Here is a 25563-nt window from a genome sequence, read left to right on the forward strand (position 1 = left end):
TTCGGGGACCAAATCGGAAGGGTGCTAATTGTATTTTACCATTTATTTTTTATCCTATAAAATGGTAAAATATAATAATTTATGAGTAATGTTATGCTGTAATATTTTCTAGTTCTTTAACATCACATCATATCATATCATATAATATAATATATAATAAAAGTTGGGCTTAGAAGCCGTAGTTGCGCTAAGTGGCTTCACCAAATTACAACAATATTTTGGATAAAAATGATTTTTTAGATAGAGAGAACAACTTATTTGTTCTTATTAATTTCTTTAGATAAAATAACAATAAGCGTTATAACAAAATATGTAATATGCATCTAAGTTTCAATTGATAAAGACAACAACTTATTTGTTCTTATCAATTTCTATAAATAAAGTAGCAATAAGTATTTTAACAAAACATGCAACATGCATATTTTAGATAAAATAAGAATAAGTGTTTTAACAAAACATGTAACGTGTATTTAAGTTTCAGTTGATAGAGACAACAACTTAATTATTTTTTCTTATCAATTTTTTTTTTTAAAAAAATAAATAAAGTAACAATAAGTGTTTTAACAAAACATGCAAAATACATCTAAGTTTTAGTTGATAAAGACAACAACATTTTTTTTTTTTTTTGAGAAAGAAGACAACAACTTATTTGTTCTTATCAATTTATTTTTTTAGATAAAGTAACAATAAGTGTTTTATCAAACATGCAACATGCATCTAAGTTTCAGAAATTTAAATCCTACTCCAACTAAAAATCTATTATGAAAATTTCAAAACTTATATATATTCAACAATGGTCTTCCCATAAAATTTGCCTTGCACCCATGTTTTTGTTTTTTTTTTTTTGTTTTTTTGAGTTGCAACTTACGCATATGAAATTAACAATAATATTATAATATGCAAGTATTAGAAAAGATTTAACTACTTGATTTCGAACATAATCTTCATTAATAAATAAAGAACTATAAAAAAAATTTTAAAAAGTTTTTATTCATAATTTTAATTACAGATATTATATATGGGGACAAATATACAAAATTATGCATTTTATATAATAATAATCATTCATTTAGTTAGAAACGAGTTTTAAAATTATGTAATAATAACTCATTTTGTTATTATTTCTCAAAAAAAAAGAAAGAAAATTCATGGTTAAAGCCGTGCAATGCACGAGACTTTCACTAGTTTTCACAATAATTCATGTTACAGTCTAGAAGTTATTATTGGTTTTACTTTGTACTCATATCTAAAATTACTTTTTAACCTAGCAATAATAATATTTATCATAATTTATACTACAATAATGGTAAAATAAATAAAATATGAATTAATTTTTATTCTTGTTTTGGGCGATAAGCAATGGCATGGTCCGCATTGCTCTTTAAACCTGAACTGCGTAAGCTTAACCATGGTTCAGTTATCCACGCGGTTTTTCACTTTCCAGTTTCCAGACTCTCACAAACAAACGCTGGGTCACCTATCACCTACCACATCACTTGCTTACACAACACCCGTAACACGTGTACGGCCAAGATTACCCCACCCTTAAAAAAAACGCGTAAAGCCCAATTTCGCGCGCATTTATGCCCATCCGACGTGGCAATAAAGCATTTGATCGTGCTTTCACGTTGTTCAAATCACGCCCGCCTCACCGTCACCAAACTGCCACGTGTCAGTCATCACGGGTACTAGGTAGAACTTTCAAAATCTTTTTTTATTTTATTTTTAAAATATTAAAAACAAATTCCTTTTGAAAGAAATTTTCCTTGTTAGCAAGGATAAGAGTACACAAAAAGTCACAAGGTGGGGCTGGTTGTTGTGACAGTTAAAGTGTTAGTTTGCATGTGAATGAGTTTTCCATGAGTTTCAATTCCTTGCTCTTTCTCTGCAATTCCTGCCATTAGGTACTCTTTTTAATTCCACTCTCTCTATTTATTTAATTTTTTTTTTCCGGTGATTTGTTTTCTGAACGTGAATTCCAGAGAAAGACAATTTTTTGTTTTTTTTTTTTTTTTTGAAAATGAAAGAGTGTGAAGAGCAAACCCTAATTGATATTAGATTGACCTTTGGTCAGTTTTGTGTAGCTGTAAAATAGTTGATTGAGTGTTTAATTTGTATTTTTACAGTTTTGCTATGTACACGATGGTTTGATTTTCTTGTTGTTTAGTGTCCTTTTGGTTTCTCGTTAGCCAAACAAAACTGATAGTATAAATTTTCAAGCTTGTTAAGAGAGTCAAGTATAGTGAACTGTGAATCTAACTATACATGTTGTTTTATTCATCATAGTGGGTTATGTGTGCTGATTTTCCCTAAACTTTAGACTATGAGCGATTTTAGTCCCTGAAGTAGTTTAAACTGATTGCTTATAGTCCCTAACAAATTTAAAGTGGTCGGTTTTAGTCCTTACAAAACTTGAGGTGATCGATTTTAGTCCCTAATAAACTTGAAGTGATAGATTTTTAGTCCATGAGAAACTTGAAGTGATAGATTTTAGTTCCTTACAAACTGAAAGTGTTCTCTTTTAGTCCCTATGGAGTACAGAGTGATGACGTGTCAGTTTCAAGTCTTGCTAAGTCATCTAAGGGACTAAAAGCGAGCAAATTTAAAATTCAGGGATTAGAGTCACTCAGGTGCTAAATTTTAGGGAGTCCCTAAGTAGTGATGACTTATCAGTTTTAAGTTTTGCCACGTCGTCTAATGGACTAAAAGCGAGTAAATTTAAACTTCAGGGATTAAAGTTGCTCATACTAAATTTTATATTGAGTCTCTTCAATCTGTCAATTGACTTTGGACAATTGAAGATATTTTTCTGGTTGATTCAAGGACAACTGGGCCTCCAGAAGAAAAGGGAAAAGATTGGAAATGGTTAAGAACAAAATTGCATTACATTCACATACCCCTCTGCCTCACCGTACAATCCTCTCTTATACCCTCATGCCAATCTCTAACTGCCAAGTAACTAACTAACTGCCTAACTACCCAGCTAACTGCCAATACATCAGCACATGCTTCATACAATCAGCACATGCTTAATACAATAAAGATCACATGTCTAAATACAATCTCAGCACATGTCATGATCTAATCCAATGTACCTATACACTACACTCAGCTATACAACCACACTCAGCTATACAACCTGATGCAGCTAGCTCCTTAACAATACCCCCTCCTTAAAACACCTTGCCCACAAGGTGAGGGAACTGCCTTGAAAGAGAATGCAGGGGTTCCCAAGTGGCATCTTTTGCAGAACCCCCTTGCCACTGAACCAACAACTCAGCAATGACCCTTGAGTGTAGATTGAGCTCCCTGCTGTCCAAAATAGCCACTGGTTCAGGATTGAGAACTCCCACATCATTCACAGCTGGTAGGGTAGGAATTGGAAGAACGTGTTGCCCCAATTGCTTCTTAAGGCAAGAAACATAGAAAACCTCTGAAGAAGTTGTCCCAATTGATTCTTTTTTTTAAGAACAAAGAAACCATAACGAATTAATAGCTTTATTGAAGTATTCACCTCATACCTCAAAGAATGTTCACAAATTCTTCACTTAGTTATCTCAGGTTGTTAGTTTTTAGACCTCTTAAAACCACAATCAAATTAACCTAGGTAATTAGCCAAGTTGTTACTTAGTCCAAATTCCAAGTCTAGGTTATTACAATCAAACAATCATATCATGCATAGCAGCGGAAAATAAATAAGACAATGATATGATCACCCAGGAAAACCAAACCGGTAAAAAACCTGGGGAGGATTTAACCTAACTATCCTCAAGGTAAAAAGCAAATCCCCTAGAAAGAATCGAAGTTCATACAATAAGACTTACAAGCCCCCACTCTCGAAGTTCTTGTTGCTACCCACCAGTAGAACTTACTGACACGACCACGTGCAAGCTCCGAATCCACAGACTCCTTCTTTCTTTGGCTTTTGCAAAACACAAACACCCCCGTTTGTGACTTTGAGATCCCACTCAAAGGTTTAGCAACACAAACTCTCATGTTTGTGACTCCAAGACCACCCTTGAAGGTTTAGATCATCAACACCTTTGATGACAAGAGAAGGAAGCAACTTCTACAATATCGGATCTTGAGATTCTTCAAGGAATAGCACCGGTAGATGACATAAGAGAGCTTTTTAGGAACAAAACCCTAAATACAAAAGAGGCACACTCTTTTCTCTCTGAAAAACCTTATAAAAACGTGCTTAGGGTTTTCTTTATATACTGGGAGAAGTAGATTAGAAACCCTAATCCTAAATGGGCTTAAACTGCTGTTTGGGCTCAATTAAAATTCTACAGATACGACTTTCGATTGATCGAGTCTGTCTTTCGATCGATCGAACCAGACAGTTTATGAAATCTTCTTCCTGCAGCTTGTATGTTCTTGAATCTTGACTTGAATCATCTTGAGCATTGTTTAATAAAACCTATAGACTCTAAGATCTATATCTAGACAAGTTTGTGTTCACGATTTGCCAATTGTTCTAAACATTTAGAACCTAACACAGGCCTTGTGAAGAAGTAGAATGTTGAATGGAGGGAGAGGTATAGTGTAGAATGTCTTTGTTCTTAAATACTTCAATTGCTATGAATTGGATGAATTCTGGATTCAGGAGGTAATTGCAACTTGTAAGCAGCAGCTCCAATCCTCTGAAGAAGTTGGAAGGGTTCATAGAACCTCAGAGAGAGCTTGTGAGAAGCCCTGTGAGCCAGGGATTTCTGCTTAAATGGCTGCAACCTCAAGTAAACCTAGTCACCAACTTCAAAAAATCTATCTGATCTATGCTTGTCTGCTTGTAGTTTCATGGCATTTTGAGCTTGCACCAAATTATGCCTCAAAACAGCAATCAACTCTTGCCTAGAATGCAGTTGCCTATCCACAGCCTCAACCTTAATGGTACTAGGAATATAATCAAGGAGTTTAGGGCGAGGGATACCATATAAAGCTTCAAAGGGAGTACATTTAGTTGAAACGTGGAAGTTAGTATTGAACCAATACTCACACAAAGGTAACCACTCAACCCATTTAGCTGGTCTATCACTAGTGAAGGACCTAAGGTACTGCTCAAGACTCCTATTCACCACCTTAGTTTGGCCATCAGTTTGAGGGTGATAAGAAGAAGACATGGCCAATTGAACACCCTGCAACCTCATCAGCTCAGACCAGAAAAGGGAAGTAAAGGCAGGATCCCTATCACTAACAATTGAACTAGGCATCCCATGTAGTTTGAACACATGTTGAACAAATAAGGTAGCAACCTTGGAGGTTGAATAAGGATGAGATAAGGCAATAAAGTGGACATACTTAGTAAGCCGATCCACTACCACAAAGACAACATCCATTCTATGAGATTTTGGAAGACCTTCCACAAAGTCCATGCTAATATCAGACCAAGGCTTAGAAGGAATGGGAAGTGGCTACAACAACCCAGCTGGCCTACAAGTCTCATGCTTCATCTGTTGACATACAACACATTCCTTGATATAAGTCTTCAAGTCAGGCTTCATACCCTGCCACCAAAAGTCTTGCCTCAACCTATGAAAAGATTTCAAGTACCCAGAATGGCCACCCAGGGGACTGTCATGAACATGAGACAACACCTTAGGTATTAAACAACAGGATGGCCCCAAAAGTATCCTTCCTTTATATAGAATCAGACCATTATGCAAAGTGTAATGCTTAGGAGCAGTGCCTTGCTTAAGAGCAGTCAAGAGCTGTTGTGACACCTCATCTTTGAGATAACTTTGTTGTAATTCCTCAATCCAAGTAATGCTTGGAAAGGAAATGAGAAATAGGTGTGCATTAGGGTCTGCCACCTCATCAAAAGAGCATCCCAGTCTGGACAAGGCATCAACAACCTTGTTATCTTGACCGTTCTTGTACTCCACTACAAAAGCATAACCCAAAAGCTTAGAAATCCATTTTTGCTGTGTTGGGGGTGCCTATTTTCTGCTCTAACAAGAATTGCAAGCTTTGGTGATCGGTTTTTATGATGAATGGCTTGCCAAGAAGATAAGGTCTCCACCTTTTGACAGCTGTAACCAAGGCCAAGAACTCCTTTTCATAAGTAGAAAGGTGCAAACTTCTGCCCTTCAAAGCTTGACTGTGGAAGGCTATAGGTCTCTGTCCTTGCATCAAAACAGCACCTATTCCCACTCCTGAGGCATCACACTCAATAATAAATGGCTTAGAGAAATCAGGTAAAGCTAAGACAGGGGGATTCATGACAGCAGCCTTGAGGTGTTGAAAGGCAGAATTACCCTCAACAGTCCATTTAAAAGCATCCTTTCTCAGCAAATTAGTCAAGGGTGCAGCTATGAGACCATAATTTCTGATAAACTTCCTGTAATAACCCGTGAGCCTCAAAAAACCTCTCAAAGCTTTCACACAAGTAGGAGTTGGCCATTGCTGCATAGCCATAACTTTCTTAGGATTAGTTTTGACACCCTCACTTGACACAATGTGCCCCAAATACTTCACTTCAGAGCAGCCAAAGGAACACTTGCTCTTCTTAGCATAAAGCTGATTTTGAAGCAAAACACTAAGCACTGCCCTTAAGTGATTCAAGTGGTCTGCTAAGGACTGACTATAGACCAAGATATCATAAAAAAATAACTAGAACAAACTTCCTCAAAAATGGTTTAAAGGTATCATTCATAAGAGCTTGGAAAGTGGAAGGAGCATTTGTGAGACCAAAAGGCATCACCAAGAATTCGTAGTGACCCTCTTGAGTCCTAAATGCAGTTTTAGGTACATCCTCAGCTTTCATTCTAATTTGATGGTAACAAGACCTTAAATTAAGCTTAGAAAAGATCATTGAACCACATAATTCATCAAGCAGTTCATCCACTACTGGTATAGGAAACTTATCTTTAATAGTGACTTGATTTAGAGCTCTATAATCTATACACATTCGCCAAGATCCATCAGCTTTCCTAACTAACAGAACAGGTGATGAAAATGGGCTTTGGCTTGGTCTAATAGAGCCAACTTCTAAAAGTTCTTTAACAATTTTCTCAATTTCAGTTTTCTGAAAATAGGGATACTTGTAAGGCCTTCCACACACTGCTTGAGTGCCCTCCTTCAGTGGAATGCTATGCTCATGACCCCGAGAAGGAGGCAAGCCTTGAGGAACCTCAAACACAACTGCAAATTCTTCCAATAAAGACTCTAGTTCAAGTACAGGCAAGGTAGGTTCAGCAGTGAAAAGTTGGGTTGTGATCTACAACAAAAGGCCCTTCCTAGCAGGTTTCTTGAAGAAATGGCTTGCATCTTGAAGGGAGGAATGAGATGGCCTCAATCCCTTTTGAACCACTGTCTTGCCAAGCCACTGAAATGCCATAGTAAGCAGATTGAAGTCCCACTGTATTAACCCCAATGTTTTGAGCCACTGAGTACCCAAAACTAAATCACACCCTCCTAAAGGAAGCACATTAAGATCCATACAAAAGTGATGACCTTGCACTTGAACTTGCAAATCTTGACAAGCACCAAGTGACTTCACTGTAGCCCCATTGGCTATCTTCACATCAAAAGCTAGATCTGGATCAATGGCCAACTTCAAGCTTGAACACAACCCAGCATCTAGAAAATTGTGGGTACTGCTAGTGTCAATAAGAATCACCAAGCAGTGCCCTTGAATTTTCCCTTCAATTCTCATTGTGCCTGGAGAAGGACTGCCCACTAATGCATATAGTGTAATCTCAGGTGGATCTTGCAGCACATCCTGACCTTCTGACAAGACCACAGACCCATCTGCCTCCAACTGCACAAGTTGTGGACCAGAGGAAGGCAATTCTTGAGAAAAAGAAACTCCTAAGAGAAAAATCCTTGCTCCCTTACACTGATGTCCACTCTGCCACTTCTCATTACAATGATAACATAGACCCTTCTTCCTCCTTTCTTCCATATGAGCAGCTGTCAGTCTTTGCAGAGGCACCTTGGTTCTTGATTCTGATGTAGAGATGCTGTTCTTAGGCTTAGGAATTCCAAGAATGGATGGTCTTGAACCATCATGAGGAATCTTGCTAGACCTTCTACAACTCCAGAGATACTCCTCTTGCATCTTAGCAAGGCCAAAAGCTTCATTAAGGTTCTTGGAACCTAACATCCTTACAGGAAGTCTCACTTCATCCTTAAGCCCACTGAGAAAACAACTCAGTTTTTGAGGCTCAGACAAGCTTCGAACCCTATTAGAAATAGCCTCAAATTGCCCTTTATAAGCAATAACAGAACAGGTCTGCTTCAATCTTGTGAGTGACTCCATTGGATCATCATAAGAAGTAGCACCAAACCTTACATGCACTGCGTTAACAAATGCCTTCCAATCACTGAACAAACCAGAATTCTCAGCATCTTGAAACCAAATTAAGGCTTCCTCGTCCATGTGATACAATGCCATTAGAGCCTTTTGATGTTCAGGGGTGTTGTAGTAAGCATAGAATTGATTAGACTTGTAAATCCATGAAGCTGAATCTACCCCTGAGAAATGAGGGAACTCCAATCTCAAAGGCTTGGCACCTGATACAACAATGGAGTTTTCCACATTCTGAATCCCTCTCTGATTTTCTTCTTGAACCCGTACCTTTGTATTACTCAATCTTTGATCCACCTTTTGCATAAATTGAGCAATTACAACCAATTGTTGCTTCATCTCCAACAAGGTAACATCATGCCCTTCGAACTTGGCAGCTAAAGTTGCAATTTTCTCACTATTTGTCGTAGCTCTTGTTTCTGCCATGGATCAGTTACTGCTCTGATGCCAATTATTAAGTCTCTTCAATTTGTCAATTGACTTTGGACAATTGAAGATATTTTTCTGGTTGATTTCAAGGACAACCAGGCCTCCACAAGAAAAGGGAAAAGATTGGAAATGGTTAAGAACAAAATTGCATTACATTCACATACCCCTCTGCCTCACCGTACAATCCTCTCATATACCCTCATGCCAATCTCTAACTGCCAAGTAACTAACTAACTGCCTAACTACCCAGCTAACTGCCAATATATCAGCACATGCTTCATACAATCAGCACATGCTTAATCCAATCAAGATCACGTGTCTAAATACAATCTCAGCACATGTCATGATCTAATCCAATGTACCTATACACTACACTCAGCTATACAACCTGATGCAGCTAGCTCCTTAACATTTTAGGGAGTCCTTAAGGAGTGACGATGTATTAGTTTTAAGTTTTGCCATGTCATATAAGGTTCTAAAAGCGAGCAAATTTAAACTTTAAGGATTAAAGACGCTTATGTCCTAAATTTTAGGGAGTCCCTAAGGAGTGATGACGTGTCAGTTTTAAGTTTTGCCACGTCATCTAAGGGACTAAAAGCGAGCAAATTTAAACTTTAGGGATTAAAGTTGCTCATACTAAATTTTTGGGAGTCCCTAAGGGGTGATGACGTGTCAATTTTAAGTTTTGCCATGTCAAATAAGGGATTAAAAGCGAGCAAATTTAAACTTTAGGGATTAAAGACGCTCATGTCCTAAATTTCAGGGAGTCCCTAAGGAGTGATTGTTAGTTTTAAGTTTTGCCATGTCATATAAGGGACTAAAAGCGAGCAAATTTCAACTTTAGGGATTAAAGTCGCTCATGTCCTAAATTTTAGGGAGTTCTTAAGGAGTGATGTCGTGTCAGTTTTAAGTTTTGCCACGTCATATTAGGGACTAAAAGTGATCACTTTAAATTTCAAGAATCAAAGTTGCTCATGTGCTAAATTTTAGGGAGTCCCTAAGGAGTGATGACGTGTCAGTTTTAAGTTTTGCCACATCATCTAAGGGACTAAAAGTGAGCACTTTAAATTTCAAGAATCAAAGTTGCTCAAGTGCTAAATTTTAGGGAGTCCCTAAGGAGTGATGACGTGTCAGTTTTAAGTTTTTCTATGTCATCTAAGGGACTAAAAGTGAGCACTTTAAACTTCAAGAATCAAAGGGGCTGTTTGGTAACGTTGTTTGTATTTTTTGGAAATATGTGTAATATTGTTTAAAAGCTGAAAAGTGTTACTTAAACTACCATACCAAACGGCCCTTAGTCGCTCAAGTGCTAAATTTTAGGGAGTCCCTAAGGAGTGATGATGTGTCAGTTTTAAGTTTTTCCACATCATTTAAGGGACTAAAAGTGAGCACTTTAAACTTCAAGAATCAAAGTCGTATGCTGAATTTTAGGGAGTCCCTAAGGAGTGATGACCTAAGGGACTAAAAGTGAGCACTTTAAACTTTAAGAATCAAAGTCATGTGCTGAATTTTAGGGAGTCCCTAAGGAGTGATGACGTGTTAGTTTTAAGTTTTTCCATGTCATCTAAGGGACCAAAAGCGAGCACTTTAAACTTTAGGGATGAAAGTCGCTCATGTGCTAAATCTTAGGGACTAACAGTGCATTTAAACCTTTTTGCCATGTAAATTTTTGTTTTTTAAAATAATTGTGTAAATTGTGATGCTATTTCTGTTTTTAGTATTACTCTTGAATCATCTTGCTGATCATAATCTGATTTTTGGAACACAAAATTGATGATTTTTCTTTTTTAAAGTTATTGTTTTTAAACTACCATACCAAACGGCCCTCAGTCGCTCAAGTGCTAAATTTTAGGGAGTCCCTAAGGAGTGATGACATGTCAGTTTTAAGTTTTTACATGTCATCTAATGGACTAAAAGTGAGCACTTTAAACTTCAAGAATCAAAGTCATGCTGAATTTTAGGGAGTCCCTAAGGAGTGATGACGTGTCAGTTTTAAGTTTTTCCATGTCATCTAAGGGACTAAAAGTGAGCACTTTAAACTTTAGGGATGAAAGTCGTTCATGTGCTAAATTTTAGGGACTAACAGTGCATTTAAACCTTATTTCCATGTAAATTTTAAGTTTTTCCATGTCATCTAAGGGACTAAAAGCAAGCACTTTAAACTTTAGGGATGAAAGTCGCTCATGTGCTAAATTTTAGGGACTAACAGTGCATTTAAACCTTATTTCCATGTAAATTTTCGTTTTTTAAAATAATTGTGTAAATTGTGATGCTATTTCTGTTTTTAGTATTACTCTTGAATCATCTTGCTGATCATAATCTGATTTTTGGAACACAAAATTGACGATTTTTCTTTTTTAAAGTTATTGTTTTTAGACTGCCATACCAAACGGCCCTTAGTCGCTCAAGTGCTAAATTTTAGGGAGTCCCTAAGGAGTGATGACGTGTTAGTTTTAAGTTTTTCCACGACATCTAAGGGACTAAAAGTGAGCACTTTAAACTTCAAGAATCAAAGTCGTGCTGAATTTTAGGGAGTCCCTAAGGAGTGATGACGTTTCAGTTTTAAGTTTTTCCATGTCATCTAAGGGACTAAAAGTGAGCACTTTAAACTTTAGGGATGAAAGTCGTTCATGTGCTAAATTTTAGGGACTAACAGTGCATTTAAACCTTATTTCCATGTAAATTTTCGATTTTTAAAATAATTGTGTAAATTATGATGCTATTTCTGTTTTTAGTATTACTCATCATCTTGCTGATCATAATCTGATTTTTGGAACACAAAATTGATGATTTTTTTTTTTAAAGTTATTGTTTATAGAATTGGAAGAAGAATGCAACGTTGTGATTGAATGCGAGAGTGATGGATTCTGCAAGGAGTTGGTTTAAGAAATTCCAACCTAGAGTGAAAACTGAACCCTCCAAGAAGGAAACGGAAAGTGGGAAGGATGCACATAAGTCTGTGAATGATGAAGTACCTTCAGATGCAGCACAACAGAGGGCAGCAGCAGCCAAGCAGTATATTGAGAACCATTACAAGTCCCAAATGAAGTGTTTGCAAGATAGGAAGGAGAGGTAAGTTTGTCAACACTTATATGACCTGATGCTGTGAGGGACTGTTCTATGTGTTGGAGAAATGTTTGCGCTTTTTCTTTTTATTTATTTTGACATTGTTATGATGTAGTTTCTTCTGCAATGTGGTGGCATAATGTTGGACTTTTGACCATTCTTGGCTTGTGTTTACTTCCTGAGTCATGACTTGGAATACTTCTATTGATTTTATCTTTGAGTTCGGTCATTTTGTTGTTTGGATTTCTTCCATGAATTTTTTTATTCTTTCTAAATTTTGCATGATTGGAATTGCAGCTATAATGCTTAACTTTTGTGTACTTATATAAATCTTCAAGAAGCAATACCATTTTTCTTGTAGTCTAACCTTTAATCTGAGATTAAAGTGTGAAATCCAGGCATTTAATACACAAAAAGGAACAATTATTTCCAGTGGTTTGAAAAGTTTCAGAAGTATGAAAAAAAGAGCAGCTCTTCTTTTTAACATTAAGCTTATTCCAATTAAATTGAAGTATAAATATTAATGCAGTGAATTAATGTATAAGTACGCCTTGCCACCACTACGCTGTTGCTACCATCATTTCCTCCTTCCTTTACTCCCTCTTTCTTCCCACCACCACCATCTTCCTCTCCCTCTTCCCTCTAACTTCTCCATCACCAGTGCTGTACAACCATTACTACCTTTTTCTTGTGAGTTTTTTATTTTTTATTTTACTGAAGTTATTTTCAATACAGCCAAACACTGAAAATTTATTTCAGTCTCAACCATATAACAGAAAATCCATTGAAAATATTTTCCACTGAAGACATTTTCCCCAGGAAATTGTTATATGCCAAAACAACAAAGTCTAATTTTGCAAATTTCCCTTCATTTTGTACTCCATTGTGCATGTGTTGATTAGTATTGTTGTATTGTCTTTATTTCCTGCCTGTTAGTTCTTGCTTCTATTGAATGCAATAAAATTTTCCCTTTGCTTGTAAACATATTGGTCTCATCAAGTAATTCCATGTTGTACTTACTTAGTGTTCCTCCTAAAATAGGCGCTGGATAGTGGAGAGAAAGCTTGCTGATGCTGAAGTTTCGAAGGAAGAGCAAATGGATATTCTGAAATATTTAGAGCAACAGGAGACAGAATATATGCGCCTTCAAAGACATAAGATGGGTGTTGATGATTTTGAACTTTTGACCATTATAGGAAGGGGTGCATTTGGGGAGGTTCTATTCTTACTTTGCCTTCTAGTATTGTAATGTCAATGTGCTGGTCTCTTTCTTCCCAAAAGATCTTTTACCATTTTTCTCTAACTAACCTTTTTTTTTCGTAAGTAATTATAAATAAAAAAATAAAAAAAGATTTTTTTTATAAGCAAAAAAACTGTATTGAAAAAAGGGTGTTAAGGTATATCTGCCTTCCCCTACAGTTTTAGATTTTTAAGTATGGTGACTGTATCACTAACATATTTGCTGTAAATGTGCAGGTGAGACTTTGCAGAGAGAAAGCTACTAGGCATGTTTATGCAATGAAGAAGCTGAAGAAATCTGAGATGCTCCGCAGAGGCCAGGTACTTTTTGAAGCAGTAGTACTTTACTGAAATGAAGTCTGAATAAATAACTAACAGCCCATACACCTGATGCAATGACACCACAAAACCTACCTTAATAATATTTTTACTGTAGGGGACTTATTAAAAAGGTTAGTACTAAGTTTTAATCACTATGAGTTTGTTTGGATGAGCTTTTTTTGTTTAAAACATTAGTGGGGTTAAAGTGTTTATTTATTTATTTTTGATAAGTTAAGTGGGGTTAAAAGTGTTGGGTGTACACATTTGAGTGAGGTCTCACATTAAATAATATGAGTTTGTTTGGATGAGCTTATTTTGTTTAAAACATTAGTGGGGTTAAAGTGTTTTTTTATATATTTTTGATAAGTTAAGTGGGGTTAAAAGTGTTGGGTGTACACATGTGAGTGAGGTCCCACATTAAATAATAGTGACAAGATTGGGACCCAGCATAGAGTACAATTTTCTGTAGTAAACATTGAATCTCTAACAAGCTGCCTAGCCTAATAAACAAAATAAGCTTAGCCAAACAAACCCTAAGCACAAACCTTAGAAATGGTAAAACTCACAAATAGAAACCCCATAACATAATAGAACCATAAATAAGATCCGTTGTAACCTTAGTAAAAGATAAAAGGTTTGGCCTTGACACCCTTTCATCTTCTATCTTGGAGGTATACATGATGACAGCATAACATCCTTCTTTCCAATTGGTGCATTTAAATTTTCTGGAATGACAAAATCAATAACAGGAACCATCATTTTAGGCAACACATATGTTTCTTGGTTCATAGAATGGACTAGGGGACCAGCCTCCTCTTAAACTTCTAGGCGACAGTACTTTTTGGCACATCAAAATATTGATCCGATATTACTTCAGCCCTTTTCAAGATGGTTTGGTCGTGTAAAAGGAGAGTGATTAATGCACCTTTGAGGAAAAGTGAGTTGATTCAAGTCATGGGAATGAGAAAATATAAAGGAAGACAAAAAATAACATTAGTAGAAATAGTAAAAAATGACATGTCAATTAAGGAGGTGATAGAGAGTATGATTTTGGATAGGATACATGTGGCCAACCGCCAATCTGACAAAGGCTTGTTGTTTTTTTTGTATTTATGTTAAAAATTTAATCAATTTTTAGCATTAAACATGTCAATTATTTGCATATAATTTCTTCAAACAGACTGGGATCATGCTCTTGATAGAGAGTATGATTTTGGATAGGATACATGTGGCCAACCGCCAACCTAAGGCTTGTTGTTTTTGTTGTATTTATGTTAAAAAATTAATCAATTTTTTGCATTAAACATGTCGATTATTTGCACATAATTTTCTCAAACAGACTGGGATCATGCTCTTGGTTTTTTAGGATCAAAATTTGTCTTGTTAAAGGCCAAAAAAACTTAAGAAAAAACAATTTTTCTTTGACATTATAGATCTCATTTATTTTGCATATTGATTAATTTTCATATATATATATATATTTAAATTTTATGAAATATGTACTGTTATAGAATCCCGATCGAACAATGTAGTTGTTTATAAATATGTTTTTTTAGCATAATAACAACTATATTTTGTATAACACTTATCTTTTAATAAGTTTAAGTATATTGAGAAAGGAATATTTGAGATATACAACAATAAGGAAATCAATAATCATGCAATGATTGGAAGATATGAAAAATCATTAATGAAAATTCAGAAAAAAATTGACCCTAAGCATGAAAAATAAATTATTGTTTACAATGAAAATTTAATCGTTAATTTCTTTTACAATTCATATTGATTAAAAATTTCAAATTAACTTTGATTTCAACCTTCTCTTTTATTCTTGCCCCTCCTAGTTTAAAATCCTGGCTTTGCCACTGGAATTTCAATTCATATTTCCTTGCTGATTGTATTTTTTTTGTGAAAAAGGGATTTGCTTATTGTATGTGTAACATTTTTTTATTATTTAATAATCCTTTTATTTTTTGAAGGTGGAACATGTTAAAGCTGAAAGAAATCTTCTTGCGGAAGTTGATAGTACTTACATTGTCAAGCTCTACTGCTCCTTTCAAGATGATGATTTTTTGTATCTTATAATGGAATATCTTCCTGGTGGTGACATGATGACATTACTAATGCGCAAAGAAACCTTGAGTGAGGATGAGGCCAGGTTTTATGTTGGGGAGACGGTCCTCGCCATCGAGTCTATTCACAAGCACAACTACATCCACAGGTTTATATAATTGATCTATGCCATTGTTCCACAGTATCTATAATAATATCCATTTGTTAGACATAGGGTATGATGGTGATATCCTCACAGGTCACAGCATAAGTCATTTAATAGTAATACAAAACCTTGTGGTGGTATTTACTTGATATTGTATGCCTAAACTTGCCATCTGCTCTGAGTCTGCTTCTGTCACTTCATATTATTTCTCAAACAGTGATATTTCTGTATACGTTTTCAAACAAGTTCTTTCTAATAACTCTAATAACTCAAGAAAGTAGCCTTATCTGCAGGAAGAATGATGAAGAAAGGCATTCATATCTGTTTATAACCATCTTATGAGATTTTGGGTCATAAAATGTTTGATGTCAAGGATCCTTGTGGCCCACATTTAAAAAAAAAATATATATATATATATATTTATATTGTACCCAGTTTAATATTTCATTTGCTACATTTTCTTTTGGGTCCTTTATAATGTACCTCATGCATTTGATAAGTCTACTTAGACCACTGTGGAAGTGAGTTTTCCTTTCTGTTATAGGGATATCAAGCCTGATAATTTGCTGCTTGACCGTAATGGCCATATTAAGCTTTCGGATTTTGGGTTGTGTAAGCCCTTGGACTGTAGTAGTTTTCCGAATCTTAGTGAGAATGACCATGGAGTGGGAAGGAATTTCAAATCTTCATTGGAGAGTAGCAGCCATTCGAATTTGCATTCTGCACCAAGGCGGACCCAACAGGAACAGTTATTGCACTGGCAAAAAAACAGGCGAATGTTGGTATGCTCTCTATTATCCTAGAATTGACACATCATTTGTGGGGCTTAGTTCCCTGGGTGAAATTTTATTCTCTGTTTCTCATGAAACGCATATTTTGGATATAAAGTGCAACTGTAGATTATTGGTTGTGAAGTTGGTAAAATTGCCTTTATCACTCACACTTAGCTCGCTTTTCAATTGCATTAGACAGCACTTGTTTAGCTACTTTTGCAGACTCTCTAAATTAGGTGTCATCAAACTTACAGTACCTGCTTAGACTGGTGAAAAGCTTTTCCTGTTTACAGAAATTAATTTTGATTTCTGCTTTGCATATTTTGATGGCATATTAGATTGTTCCATTTGAATTTTTCTATCAAACTTTGGAAAAGGAAAAAGAATATACATGACTGGAATACTAAGGCTTTGGTTGGATGAGGGAATTTGATCGGAATTTCAGCTTAAGATGGCATTTTTGAAATTTAAATGTCAATTTCCTATTTTTGGTTGATAAGAGTAATGATGTCAATAGTCCTGACAATGTAGAATATGGGATATTGAAGGTCTATGCTAATATTCATAATCTGAAGGTACCATTGAAGAAAATAACTTCCAGAAAATATCTTTGTACTTTCTTGTATTTGAGGGACTCCAGTAAAATTAAGAGAAACTGAGCCTAAATTCGGCAAAATGACTTAAATTTTTGAGAAGCAGACTCAACCCTTGTACTACTACCAGCAACCTCCATCCAACCATTTGTGGCCTTTCCTGGCACCCCAATTGCTCTCAATGGCCCCTCTTCTACCAGTCACCCTCATTTGGTCTGCAGTGATTTTGTTGGTCACCACTGACTACTATGTTAGCCAGCCAGCTTTTGGCTGGTTGCCAGACAATTTATGTCTACTGCCACCCCTTGACCTATTTTTTTTTAAACTCAAAATTTTGTTGTTGGGGATTGTTTCCTATTGTTGAAAATTTTACTAAAGGAAACTAGAAAGGATATAAATAGATCTGCTATATTGGTTGTCGGAAAATGTTCACTGTAAATGTTTCCATATAAATAGATCTGCCATGTGCCATACAGGCTTATTCAACAGTGGGAACACCAGACTACATTGCCCCAGAAGTACTACTGAAGAAAGGATATGGAATGGAGTGTGACTGGTTAGTTGATTCTTTAGTACCATCACAGTCTAGACAGGTAATTTGTTTTCATTTGGTGACAAGATATCTGTATCAGGTGGTCTCTTGGAGCAATCATGTATGAGATGCTTGTGGGTTTTCCACCATTCTATTCTGAAGAACCAATGTCAACATGCAGAAAGGTAATTGTGGTGTTAACTTCATCATGACATTACATTCTGTAAATATGTGACATACAGATTGTTGAAGAGTTTATTATTATTAATTTAAAATTAGCAATATAGTTTTTTAATGGATTATTTTTATTTGTGTTGTAATCTCTTGCAAAATCTGCAGTGAGCCACTTAAAAATAGGGACCAATGAGGGAGTGAGGAAAAATAGAGCACTGTTGGTTTGGATTTCGATTCTAAGGGCTAAGGCTCTCCTTATCCCCAACCCCTTTCTTTTTCTCCTGGCCATGTGTGTTGGTCACTCTTTTGAAGGGTCCTACAGGGGGTCCTTTGCTTACTAGTGTTAATCCTTGTCTTTGCTCATGATCACTTAGGAACCGCCGTTGCCTAATGGGAAAGTCCTTAATATTGCTTTTTTGTCTCTATTTCGCACAACCTCCCATATCATTTACATATCAGGCAATGAGAGAGAAATTTAATAGAAACTAGACTAATTCTGAAATCATTTTATGAAATTTATAAGAAATTGTGTTTGCTATAAAATGATAAACAACGCTTTTCTCCCACTAACAACTAACAATAATTTAGGGGAACCTTGTGTGTTAAAATATTGATTTCTTGTCTCAGATTTTCAGACGTATGTCATAATATTAGTTAATGTTACATTCATGTCTCGTCTGAGCAATTTGCAATAACCATATAGTTGTTTTTCCTGAGGTGTGAACATTAATCTTGCCTTTATGTATTGTACATGAAGACATCTCTGCTAACATCTGATATGTATATTCTTATCAAACAAATGGTCAGTTCATGCATTGCAGATCGTAAACTGGAGAACTCATTTGAAATTTCCTGAAGAAGCTAAGCTGTCTGCTGAGGCCAAAGATCTCATTTGCAAGCTTCTCTGCAATGTTGAGCGAAGGCTTGGGACAAAAGGAGCTTTTGAAATAAAAGTTGGGATTTTTAGACTCTCTTTTGATTTATTGTGTACATGGGTAATTTATTTTCTACTATAACTCAAAAGTTTCAACTCATATTAGGCACACACATGGTTTAAAGGATTACAGTGGGATAGATTATATGAGATGGAAGCTGCTTTCATTCCAGAGGTTAACGATGAGTTAGATACTCAGAACTTTGAGAAGTTTGAAGAGGTGAGAGTAATGGTTTCTTTACATCTTGTTTCTCTAAAAAGTGATACTCTTCACCGCCGTTTCTTTTCTCTCACATGCACAATTGAGTACTCATGCCTACATTCCATAATTTGGTTTTTATATGTCAAAAATCTAGAGAAGTAATTGTCATATTAGCATTCCAACATTTTATTAAAGCGCTTCTATAGTATGGCAGTTTGCTTTGATGACATGTTTGCTGGTATATATAGTAATTTTATCCCCTAGTTTACTTTTATCTTCATTGACTGAAATTGTTGGCACGTGAATTTTACTGTCAATGGACTTTTAGAAGTGCATTTCATGTGAAGTTTCCTGGCAATGGACTTCTAGAAGTATTAATTGTATTGGCTATGTTTTGTTTTTCATCTGCTTGAGCTAAAGGACCTTTGAAAGACACATGTATAAATTATTCTTTTCCCCTTTCTGGGTGATGAATTCATTTTGCAATTTTATTGGTAATATTTATTCATTTCACTGTGTCTGCAGTCAGCGGCCATGGAACAATCTTCATCAAAATCGGGTCCATGGAGAAAGGCAAGTTTTATAATTTGCATTAGTTTTATATTTTGTTGTCTTGGGAACTTCTAATTTTCTATTGACCCGATCTGACTATTTATCTGATTTGTTAATATGTTTTTTAAAATTTATTTTCAGTACATAGTTTGTTTAACTCTGAAGTTTGTAATCATTATTATCTTAATAAAACAATTAAGAGGATCCTTTCCGATAGTATTTCAGAAAAGGTAGATAAAGATACTGGGGAAAATGAAATGCAGTTAGGACGATGCAGAAAGGAAAGAATGCAAATTCCTTTCAGCATTTTTCCCCCTTTGGTTTCTTTTCTTTTGGCTACCAACCAATTAGGAAGCTCTTTAATTTCAGGGCTAGGGGCTTGCTGAAAGAATGATTTCTCACCTAAGTGGACAGACCAAGAGTCAATACACACTTGTCCTGTGTTAACCACATACCTCAGTCTCAGACCACCTTTATTTAGAATTTATGGTTGTGAGAGATTTGAGTTGATGGAAGCTTAAGTCCTTTTCAACTTTTAAAGGGCTTTTGGGATGGGATTGGGCTCTTCTTCTTATCATTATTTTGGTTGGCAATTGCTGCACTGTCTTTACATAGAGGACACAATTATAGAAAACTCAAATGATAAAATACTGTTATAGTGAAGATCTCCCGGGAATTCCCTTTACTTCTATTTTATTACTGCCATTAGTAATTCTTATTATCAAAAGGTCACTTAGGTTGTTTATGTATTTTTCTGAAAAGTCCAAATGATCCTTCTATATGTTTCATAGAGTTAGTCAATCTATATATAACATATGGCTGAAAATTAGATGTATACTAAACTCTTTCGAACATGTTAGAGCAATTCAAGGAGATGAAGTTCTCCCAACTCAAACTAGTGGGTACTGTGTGTTGAAAATTGTTGCATTGGACTTATTGGAGTCTGTCTTCCATGGGCATCTGTGTGATTCCTGGGGAATTTTATTTTATTTATTTTTTTTGTGGTGGTGGTGGGGGGGAAGGTTATACCATTAAGCCCCTCAAAGAAGTTTTCCATCTATAAAACCCATAAGAACATTGTCAGATCCTAGAAGCCCAAAATTGGGTACCTCTATTGAATGACCCAAAAATTAGTTTCTTTTATCCCCCCCACACCTCCCCAACGGCCCAACCCCCTTTACAGCCATAAGTCTTCTGCATACATCTGTTATGGTAATAAATATAAAAAACTTATGAAGATAATTTTCCTGCTTAGAGTCCCTTGTCCCTTAATCAAATCCTTTCCTCCATCTGGCTCAAGTATGCTATGACAGCAACTCTAGTTCCATTACCTCCTTGTCAGACAAGTGTTTTCTATATTAATTCACTTCTACAAGAATAGTGTATGTATCTGGGATGTATGAAGGCTTTCACCACTAGTGGATGTATGTGCCAAGAATTCAGGATAAGTATCTGGCTGTATTATTTTACTTCCACGAGGAAATGTTTCAAAGGCTTTCAAAGGAAATGTTTTATGGTCAAGACTTAGCTTCCAGGGATCTAAGGGTATACATGATGCCATGTCATTTGAAATTCTATTCTGCCATATAAGGAATGATAATTGATGTTAACTGAAATGGCACCATGTACACCCTCATATTCTTGAAAATTAAATCTTAATCATGAAATGGACCCTCTCATTTTTTCCTCAAAACTTTATCGGATTGGTTCTGTAGTAGGCAGCCATTCGATTTTTTGTGTTTTTGATTGCTACTGTCCCTATTGTATACTTGAGTGACTCTTTTTTGAGTTTTTAATAAAAATTTTCATTACTTATATAATTTTTTTTTTGTTAAACGGACCCTCTCATTTTTCCTCTCGCCTGGTGCATCTAGTTAAGTTTGTCAAGTTCAAGATGGTATTTGATAAATTTCCACTTTTCCAAAATCAGCTGTTAGGAAATAATAAATTTAATCATTTAACCATTATTTTAAGAATACTATCTCTCACTTGTGGGCCCAAACTCCTCAACATGTGAGGCCCAACACGTGGAATTTTTACTTTTTTAGATGGGAGATAGAGCTGATACAAGGTTCGGATTCAGAACCACATGTTTTGATATCATGATAAAGTACCACTTGTCCTAAAAGCTTAAGTTATTAAAAAATGATAAATTTAATCATTTAATCACTATTCTAAAAGTATCTATATCTGCTATGGCTTTAAGCTAAACTGCCTTGTTTATATTACAAGAATATGATTTTGGAACAGAAATGGTTTGCAGTTTGCCCATAATTTTGTGGCAGAGGAATTTTAATATCAATGCAGCATCTGTTGATGTCATTATAAATTCACCTGTTGTTGAACTTTCTCTTTTCCAATTTAACTCTTCTATACCAATTGTCTAGCAGTATAGTGTAGGATATGTGAGAGAGATCTCTCCTCAACGTGGTCAGAAATTCAAGAAGTCCTTTGGATTATTAATGGCATTGTTTGGGGTGGTATCCAAGTGTGTATTGGGTTAGCGGGTTACATGGCTTTCTTATATATAAACAACGAAAACTAAAGAACAATATTTTCTTTCTTAAGCTTATATTCCCTCTTCCATTTCTCCCCTCTCCAGGGATGTAACTTGTATGATAAGCTTCATAAGGGGTTTGTCCATGATTGCAATAATATTTCATAATATTCCTTCTTAATTATTTTCTTTTCAACTTTGTAAGTTAAAATGTTTTCTCTAAAAGAATTCAACGTGCCAAATGTGTCTAAGATGTGCTTATGTTTGACAAATCTGATGCAGCTAAAGGTTCCCTGCTTCGCATGTCTGAACTACCAAGTTTTAGTGAGTCTGTTTGTAGTGACTGATTATCACTTCATTTGATTACAGATGCTTCCATCCAAGGATGCGAATTTCGTTGGTTATACGTACAAGAATTTTGAGATCGTGAGCGAGGATCATATACCTGGCATTGGTTTGTATCAACCTTTATAAATTCTTTACTTATGATGCTGGGATATATCATTTATGGTTTTTTTTTTAATCTTAAATATAATATATTGTTTATAGTTACTGAAAATATTCTTTATAGCAGCTCTTACCATGGTTGTCAAAATCGCGATCTAGATTGTAGGATCGCACGATTTTACGATCCTACCTCACCAAAACGTTTAGAATCGCACAAGGATTGTAAAAATTGTAGGATCACATGTAGGATCGTGTAGGATCATAAGATCGTATGGGATCCTACCGATCTTACCAAAACGTAAAAATCAGTTTTTTTATTTTTTATTTTTTTTAAATTATTTTTTTAAGTTCATCTTTATAAGTTGTAATTTGTAATCTCAAGACTAGGACATTGTACTTCATAAATGTATCAACTAAGTGATGAGACTCATATGGAGATGACTTTCTTGAATTGAAAATTTTTGCTATTAGAATATTGAGCTTAACATATAGCTCTTCAGGTTGTGAAAGTATTTGGAGTACATTTGGAATAGTAAGACCAAATGACTTTGGTATATTATCTCTCAGTTGAGAATTCTCTATTAAAATTGGTATAACTTAAAGTGCACTAAAAAAAGGAGAAAATTGTTTAAACCCAAAAAAAAAAAAAAAAAATGAATGAGTTGGTATTTGTTATGTAAAACTTGAAGATAAAAGAGAAAATACTTAAACCATCAAGTGCAAAAGAAGAAATTGGTTTGAAGAACTTGTCTTCGGATGATGAGTGGTTAGCAAAGGGTGTCAACTAAAAGATGATGATACAGATTTTGATGAAGATAATGAAGTAATAATTTTAATGCCTCCTTTATAGATTAAAAAAAAAAAAAAAAATGTTACGTGTGTATAGTATGAATGTGTGATCACTATTGTATCATTTGGTTATCAATATTAGATGATGATGAGGGTTCAAGAGTTGCTGCTGAAGGAAAAAGTGTGCTAGTATTTTGGTACTTGATTGGTTTCTAATTAAACATTCACTAAACTTTTTAAATACATTGCATTAAAACTTAAATAGATTTGTTTCATTAGTATAGACGTAGCAATGTAGGACATGCAAATTACATCATATGATTAAAATATTTATTTTTATTATTGAAGATTCATAATTTATGTGATTATTCAATATACAGAGTCACTATCAATGTGTTTTTTGCTTCAAATTTGAAAATAGGTAAGATCTTACGATCCACGATCCGATTTTACGATTCATGGTCCTATCTACCTCCTACAATCTTACGTAAGATCCCGATTTTGACAATCTTGGCCCTTACTATGTATGCCAAAAAAGAGGGCGGAGGTGTAGATCATACCATTCGAATTGTAATAAAAAAAATTGACATTACTTAATGGCCATTATAGCCTGATGTATCTAATTGTTTTGAGACTTTGTTTTTTAGCTTTCACTAACTGTTAAAGAGGCTAACCTCAATGCAGCTCAATTGAAGAAAAAGACCAACAAGCCCAAGAGACCTTCCATTCAGTCATTATTTGGTACACTCTTCTTTAACTAGAATTGCCTGACTTTATCTGTATATTTCAATATGTATCTGCACTCTCATACCTCTTATTTCCATGTTTTTCCTCCATAGACACACCCGATCCACCTGTTTTGGGAAGCTTTCTCAATGTTTCAGGTACAATATCAGAGGTCTCTGAAAGCCCTGAGCCACTGCTTCATTCTGCTAGACCTGCACAACATCAACACAAGCCTATGAGATGATAATCAGTGGCAGTTCACAATTGTCCATAGCCAAAGCAAAGATATAGGATATATATATATATATATATATAATTTTTTTTTTTCCTTTTTTAAGAGAAGCAATGCTCAGTATAGCAAGGATTACATACTTTGTAGCCGAAATGTTGAGAAAGGATTACATAATTATGCACTAATAGTGGAGATCATTTCCTGTATAATCACCAGTATGGATAGCAATTGAAGAAAATTTTACGCTAGAACTTTGTATATGTAAAATTATGTCAAGCTGTTTGGGTTAAGTTCATGGCCTCTATGTTTATGGTGTATGATACGGTAATTTTTGCAACAAAGTTTATCAGTCATTTATTATGTAGTTTGCGCTTATGGCTGATGCTGTAATCATAAAATCTATTATACACAATTCAATGCATGACCTTTCATTAAACCCTATACCGTATCAATAATCGTTTTAATGGCTAGTTATTGTTCTTGAGATAAGATCCACTCTAATTGTATGTATGATATTTCATATTAGTTAGATCAATATAAAATTAAACAAATAATTTAAATGCAATTATATTGCAGTTGCTTAAGTAATCTTTGCTTCTAAGAATATTTCAAATCACCAACTCACTGCAAACAAAACTCGTGAGTCATAACACTTGACCTCTGCGCAGCCTCCACAAACATCATGCCATATAGCTTAAATGATTTATGTGTGTTTGGTACTGAATTTTCCTTCTAAATTTTTAGTCTATTTACCATGTACAACTTTTAAAATCTCACTTTTTTTTTTTAGTTATAAATATACTTTAACTAACATTCAATAAATAAATTTTCAACAAAAGATTACATGGCCTCAAAAAAAAAAAAAAAAAAAAAAAAAAAAAAAAAAAAAAAACTACATCCAAATGCACTTGTTTTAATTTATTTGTCATTGAATATTGTGTCTTAGGTTACTTAACTCCTTCTCCACACAAAATCAAATACCTAAATCTATGTTTTTAGTTCAAAACAAGGTTATACTTATTTCTTTCTGTAGGACCCTCATGACCTATGTTCAAGATTAACGTCATATAGAGATTAATGGAGGCTCTGTTCTTTTCATGCACATTCCACACTCCTTTACCCCTTGCACATGCAGGGAGCACACATAAGGGACACAACTACACACATAACCATCTTAGGTGGTTTGCATCAACAAATTTCATCTGTAATAACTAAGATTTTTATGATAAGGTCACCTTCCCTAGGACCCCCTATCCGAGTTTCAAAAGTAATCATTAGATCAACTTTGTGATTATAAGTCAACTCCACCATAGAAGAAGATTTCTTTGCCCCGACAGCTCCAAACAACAATATTCATATCTGAAAAGGAAGGAAGAAAAACTATAATCACTAAAGAGCTAGAGGGTATTCTTCAATTACCTCAATTTTCAACTCAATTCTTCTATGACCACAACTTTTGTCACCTTTTTTTATATGGTTAACTGTGAGTGATAGACAATTACTTTCATAAGGACCTTCCACTTATAGT

At 35.0% G+C, this 25563-nt stretch overlaps 2 protein-coding genes across 2 annotated transcripts; one reads left to right on the top strand and one right to left on the bottom strand.

The window, feature by feature from the left end:
- The first annotated feature begins 1755 nt into the window (after nt 1–1755).
- LOC115989483 (serine/threonine-protein kinase tricorner-like) lies at nt 1756–24399 on the top strand. Its single transcript, XM_031113172.1, has 14 exons — nt 1756–1904; nt 11546–11812; nt 12848–13022; nt 13283–13366; nt 15346–15587; nt 16129–16366; nt 17427–17506; nt 17583–17667; nt 18478–18609; nt 18697–18810; nt 19318–19365; nt 22211–22295; nt 23762–23818; nt 23917–24399. The coding sequence occupies exons 2-14, from the start codon at nt 11601–11603 to the stop codon at nt 24045–24047; spliced, it is 1683 nt and encodes a 560-aa protein (XP_030969032.1). The 5' UTR covers nt 1756–1904; nt 11546–11600; the 3' UTR covers nt 24048–24399.
- LOC115989484 lies at nt 7138–11498 on the bottom strand. The gene has a single exon (XM_031113173.1). The coding sequence runs from the start codon at nt 8735–8737 to the stop codon at nt 7220–7222; it is 1518 nt and encodes a 505-aa protein (XP_030969033.1). The 5' UTR covers nt 8738–11498; the 3' UTR covers nt 7138–7219.
- Nucleotides 24400–25563: the final 1164 nt, after the last annotated feature.

The sequence above is a fragment of the Quercus lobata genome, chromosome 5 (assembly GCF_001633185.2).
Source record: "Quercus lobata isolate SW786 chromosome 5, ValleyOak3.0 Primary Assembly, whole genome shotgun sequence".
Classification (NCBI taxonomy): Eukaryota; Viridiplantae; Streptophyta; class Magnoliopsida; order Fagales; family Fagaceae; genus Quercus; species Quercus lobata.

What these genes read in the sequence shown, in the direction of transcription:
- LOC115989484 (XM_031113173.1), bottom strand. Translation starts at nt 8,737, where the DNA reads ATGGCAGAAACAAGAGCTACGACAAATAGTGAGAAAATTGCAACTTTA.
- LOC115989483 (XM_031113172.1), top strand. Translation starts at nt 11,601, where the DNA reads ATGGATTCTGCAAGGAGTTGGTTTAAGAAATTCCAACCTAGAGTGAAA. An exon ending in AAAAAAACAGGCGAATGTTG is followed by an intron (nt 16,367 to 17,426) that starts GTATGCTCTCTA and finishes TGTGCCATACAG; the next exon opens with GCTTATTCAACAGTGGGAAC. An exon ending in TATGGAATGGAGTGTGACTG is followed by an intron (nt 17,507 to 17,582) that starts GTTAGTTGATTC and finishes TATCTGTATCAG; the next exon opens with GTGGTCTCTTGGAGCAATCA.